Consider the following 4,449-nt stretch of genomic DNA (forward strand, 5'->3'; position numbering starts at 1 on the left):
ATATAGTTTTAATTCTATTACTGTTCAATTCTTTTTCAATGATTTCTCCCATTCAGTTTTGAGCGGCTCTTAATTTTTATCGGTAAGCTGCCTTGATGAGTCCCGGAAAGCAGAGTATTAATAAATATAAAACAACCACCACCACAGTTATTCTTGCATTATTAAATAATGCAACTAAAAACCGTTTCGATGCACGAAGTGGTGTTATTTCTACGCAGGGGCTGCGCATCTCCTTCAAGCAGAACCCAGACCGGGCCAGGGGTCGGTTCCCAAGCGTGAGAAACGCCTCTCCTCTTCCCTCTCCTCTCCCACTTTCTTTGGAATGACATCGGGGGTGGGAGGTGAAGATGTTTTGTTTTTTCCCCTGAAGAAAAGGAGCCGCGCTGGCCAGGGGCTAGGAAACAAAAGGCCTGGCCTGGGAGGAGGAGGAGGAAGAGGAGAGGAGAGCGCTTGTTGTTGGAGTGAGGCTGGCAGCAGAGATCTGCGCTCCATCTCTCCAATTCCCCGCATCCTTGCCCGACGACCGGGCTCGCCTGATGGAGCCCACCAAGACGAGCGCCGAGCAGGCTGCCTGCGAGGAAGCTTTTTGCAGCTCGCTGCTGGACGACATCAAGCAGAGGCTGCTGCACGCCTTCCGGGGACCGGGGGGAGCCGCCGCTCCCCAGCAGCTGCTGATGCCGTCCAGGCCCGCGGCGCCTTGCAAAGGCAGAGGGGTCGAGGTGCCCCGGGAGGAAGCGCGCAGGGCGCACGTCGAGGGCGCCATTGCCTGGCTCCGGGTGGAACTGGTGAGTGATGGGGGGGGGTTATTATAGAGATCTGTTATTAGATACTTATTTATACCCCGCCTTACCCCACCCCCTAGGACGCGGGTGGCGCTGTGGGTTAAACCACAGAGCCTAGGACTTGTCTATCAGAAGGTCGGCGGTTCAAATCCCCGCGACGGGGTGAGCTCCCATTGTTTGGTCCCTGCTCCTGCCAACCTAGCAGTTCGAAAGCACGTCAAAGTGCAAGTAGATAAATAGGTACCGCTCTGGCGGGAAGGTAAACTGTGTTTCCATGCGCTGCTCTGGTTCACCAGAAGCAGCTTAGTCGGGCTAGCCACATGATCCAGAAGCTGTATGCCGGCTCCCTCGGCCAGTAAAGCGAAATGAGCACCGCAACCCCAGAGTCAGCCATGACTGGACCTAATGGTCAGGGGTCACTTTACCCCTGACCCCACCCCCACCCCCAGGCAGCTTACAGATGAAAACAAGAATTGCAAAAAGCATAGAACTGGAGATTTGGAAGGGACAGGAGGCGGGTTTCCAACTAATCCAAGCCCCTTGCCATACAGAAATCTCAACTAGCTCATATCTGACAGATGGCCACCCAACCATAGCTGTCAACTTTTCCCCTTTTTAAAGGGAAATTCCCGTATTCTGAATAGGATTCCTCTCAAGAAAAGGGAAAAGTTGGCAGCTATGCATCCAACCTCTGCTTGATAACCTCCAAGGAAGGAGAGTCCATCACCTCTAGTGGGAGCCTGTTCCGCAGTCAAACACCTCTTACCATCAGAAAGTTCTTCCTGATGTTCAGTCCGAATCTCCTTCCGTGTGGCTTGAAGCCATCAGTTTGGAGCAGGAGGAAACAAGTTTGCTCTGTCTTCCATGGGTCCAGGGTTCAAATCCAGGCTTGGCCACGAAGCTCACTGAGTGGTCAGAGGCTGGTCGCTGCCTCTCAGCCTAATCTACCTCACAGGGTTGGGGTGGGGATGAAATGAGGAGGAGGAGAACCACATATTCCGCCTTGAGCTCTTTGGAGAGAAAGGAAGGGTATAAATGCAATAAATGATAACCAGTTTAGGGAGAGGAGGAGCAAAGTCTGCAGATCATAGAAGGATTAGTGCTTCAACTCACCAGTACAGGGACTTGCCTTGATGAGGATCAGGCAGTGTGTATGTTAAAAATTGGAGACATTAATGCTGGAAATGGTAAGAGGAGAGAGTGTTCTCCTGCTTGAATCCTACTTGCAATTTTTTAAAGAATAGTTAACTTCACGGACACAGGTGTTTTTACTGATGACCTACTCCTGGTTCCGGCTCCCGACACTTGTTCTCTCCATGTGAGCAGGAGCTCGAAAACGGTGGGGTTACCAGTCACAGAATAGAATCCTAGAATTGTGGAGTTCGAAGGGACCCACCAGAGGCATCTAGTCCAACCCCCAGGTATCTCAGCTGAAGCATCCATGACAGATAGCCGCCCAAACCCTGCTTTAAAAAAAAAATCAGCCAGAACTTGCCATTGTCCATATGTAGAAGCCATGCGGAGAGATGATCATCCGAACATTTGCAGACGACAGCTGGGTGGCGCTGATGGGAGTTGTAGTCCAAAATATTTGCATCAGTTTGGCAAATGTTAGCATGGGGCTTCTGTTGCTCTGTAATGAGGAAAATCCGCCCTGCCCCTGATCAGGAGCCCCCCCTTTTTTAACCTACTTCAACTACATGCAGTCCAGGAATGGATTTGGACACTGACACAATGCCAGGGCTAAGCGCTGGCACTAATTAAGCCCTTCTGGATGGTGATCGCCTGCTAAAAAGTAATTATCGTCTTTTTGTTCTTTGCAGTTGGAGATGAAGTCCCAGAACCACAAGCTTGCCAAAACTTTGCTGGATTTAAGCATGGAAATACAGAGGCTGAGAAACGAAGCTGACGTGCCAACTGCTCTAGAATCAAAGGCCCCGAGCTTTGCTGCAAGCTCAGAATAACAGAGCTGCTGCGTTTCAGGAAGAAAGCCAGAAGACGCAGCACACAATCCCACCGGCGAGCCTGGCAAAATTGGAAGATTATGTTGCACCGTTAGGTCCGAATTGGTCGGGGAACATGGCTTGAATATTAATGAGAACTCCCGTTAACTTGGCTGGAGAAGGAATCTTAGTTATTATATGAGAATTCAATGCCTCCTTTGGAGTAGAGGAAAGAATGGGACACCTCCAAAGAATGGAATGTCTGCTTTACTTTGCAAATGATTGCTGCCTGTTTAATCTGCTTAGTTCAGAACAATCGCCACTCGTCAGGTCACTAAAAAGATGGGAGGGCAACACACACACACACAACCCTCTGAAATGCAGTGGTTTGGCAGTTATCTGGATCCTCCCTTACAAAAGAGTGAATGAGCAATGTCTGTTGCAGACCAAACATTCAGGGCAGTTCCAGATTGCCACTACTAACTTTAGTGGGCACATGCTGACAAATTCAGGTTGTGCAATCCAAGACGGTTTAGCACTCTTGTGCCACAAGCCCACTTCTCCTGCGAAAGACTGAACTGCCTGCAATAAGGAAAGTGATGGGGGGGGGACGCACAGGGAAGCGTGGGGTCACATTGGCTTGATGTAATGCCGTCTAAGCTCACTGAAAGCAAATATTCAATAAATAGCCGACATTGTCTAATATCCCTGCAAACTTTATGCAAGCAAATGGGGTGAACTGTTTTTTAAAAAGGGTTCTCTAGAGTATCTCACTGTGAAAGCAGGGCACAACTATGATTGAGTGTCTCAGTTTTTTATCCAAAAGGCAAAATGTAGCCGGTGGGGGAGGGGGGAGAACCTACTACGAAACTAACGAAGCTTCCCCACCCCACCCCATAATTTTTTATTAGTTTTCAAACAATTCAACAAATTTAATTCAATTTCAGTACACTATTCCCACTCTGGGTAGCTCCCAACAAACTATTAAAAACACAATAAAACATTAAACACTTCCCTGTACAGAGCTGCCTTCAGATGTATTCTCAATAAACACAAACGTGTCTTTGACTACATGTCTGGCAAAAGCACACATGAAAGTGGGGTCCTGATTTGACAAGCAAAGGGAGACATGCATGTGGTGTGCTTGTGTGAAACTCCAGCTCCCATTGGCCTCCCCACAGCCTGATCCTGACATCACTGTCCCCATCAGCTGAGATCTGATAGCAGCTGAATTGGCGAGAGCCGTAGCTTAGTGGTGGAGCACCTGTCCTGCATGCAGAAGGTCCCAGGTTCAGTCCCCGGTGTCTCCAGGTAGGACTGCCTGAATCCCTGCAGAACCACTGCCAGTCTGTGTCTACAGTATTGAGCTAGGTGGGTGTGGTTGGGATAAAGCTTATGGTCCAGTTAGAAAATTGCAGGGGGAGATGTGAGTGGTTTAAATCACAAAACCATGGAGTTGGAAGGAATCCTTTGCCCAGCACAGGACTTGAACCCATGTTCTGAGATTAATAAGAGTTTCTTTTTTTAAAAAAAAATATTTATTAGTAGTTTTCAGAATTATAAAAAGGAAAAAAAACATTAAAAAGCAACACTGTAATAGACAGGAAAAAAAGGAAAAAACACAAAAACCAATACAATACAGCAAAAAGATAAAAAGAAAAAAGAAAACAACACAAATCCCAGATTACATATCTAAAACTTCCAATTGCTTGTTTCATTGACTT

At 47.9% G+C, this 4,449-nt stretch overlaps 1 protein-coding gene across 1 annotated transcript; it reads left to right on the forward strand.

Moving 5' to 3' along the window:
- The first annotated feature begins 314 nt into the window (after window positions 1–314).
- AARD (alanine and arginine rich domain containing protein) lies at window positions 315–3,745 on the forward strand. The gene is made up of 2 exons (XM_081205299.1): window positions 315–785; window positions 2,606–3,745. The coding sequence occupies exons 1-2, from the start codon at window positions 537–539 to the stop codon at window positions 2,744–2,746; spliced, it is 390 nt and encodes a 129-aa protein (XP_081061425.1). The 5' UTR covers window positions 315–536; the 3' UTR covers window positions 2,747–3,745.
- Window positions 3,746–4,449: the final 704 nt, after the last annotated feature.

This window comes from Podarcis bocagei, assembly GCF_964188305.1.
Source record: "Podarcis bocagei genome assembly, chromosome: 8".
NCBI classification, from domain to species: Eukaryota; Metazoa; Chordata; class Lepidosauria; order Squamata; family Lacertidae; genus Podarcis; species Podarcis bocagei.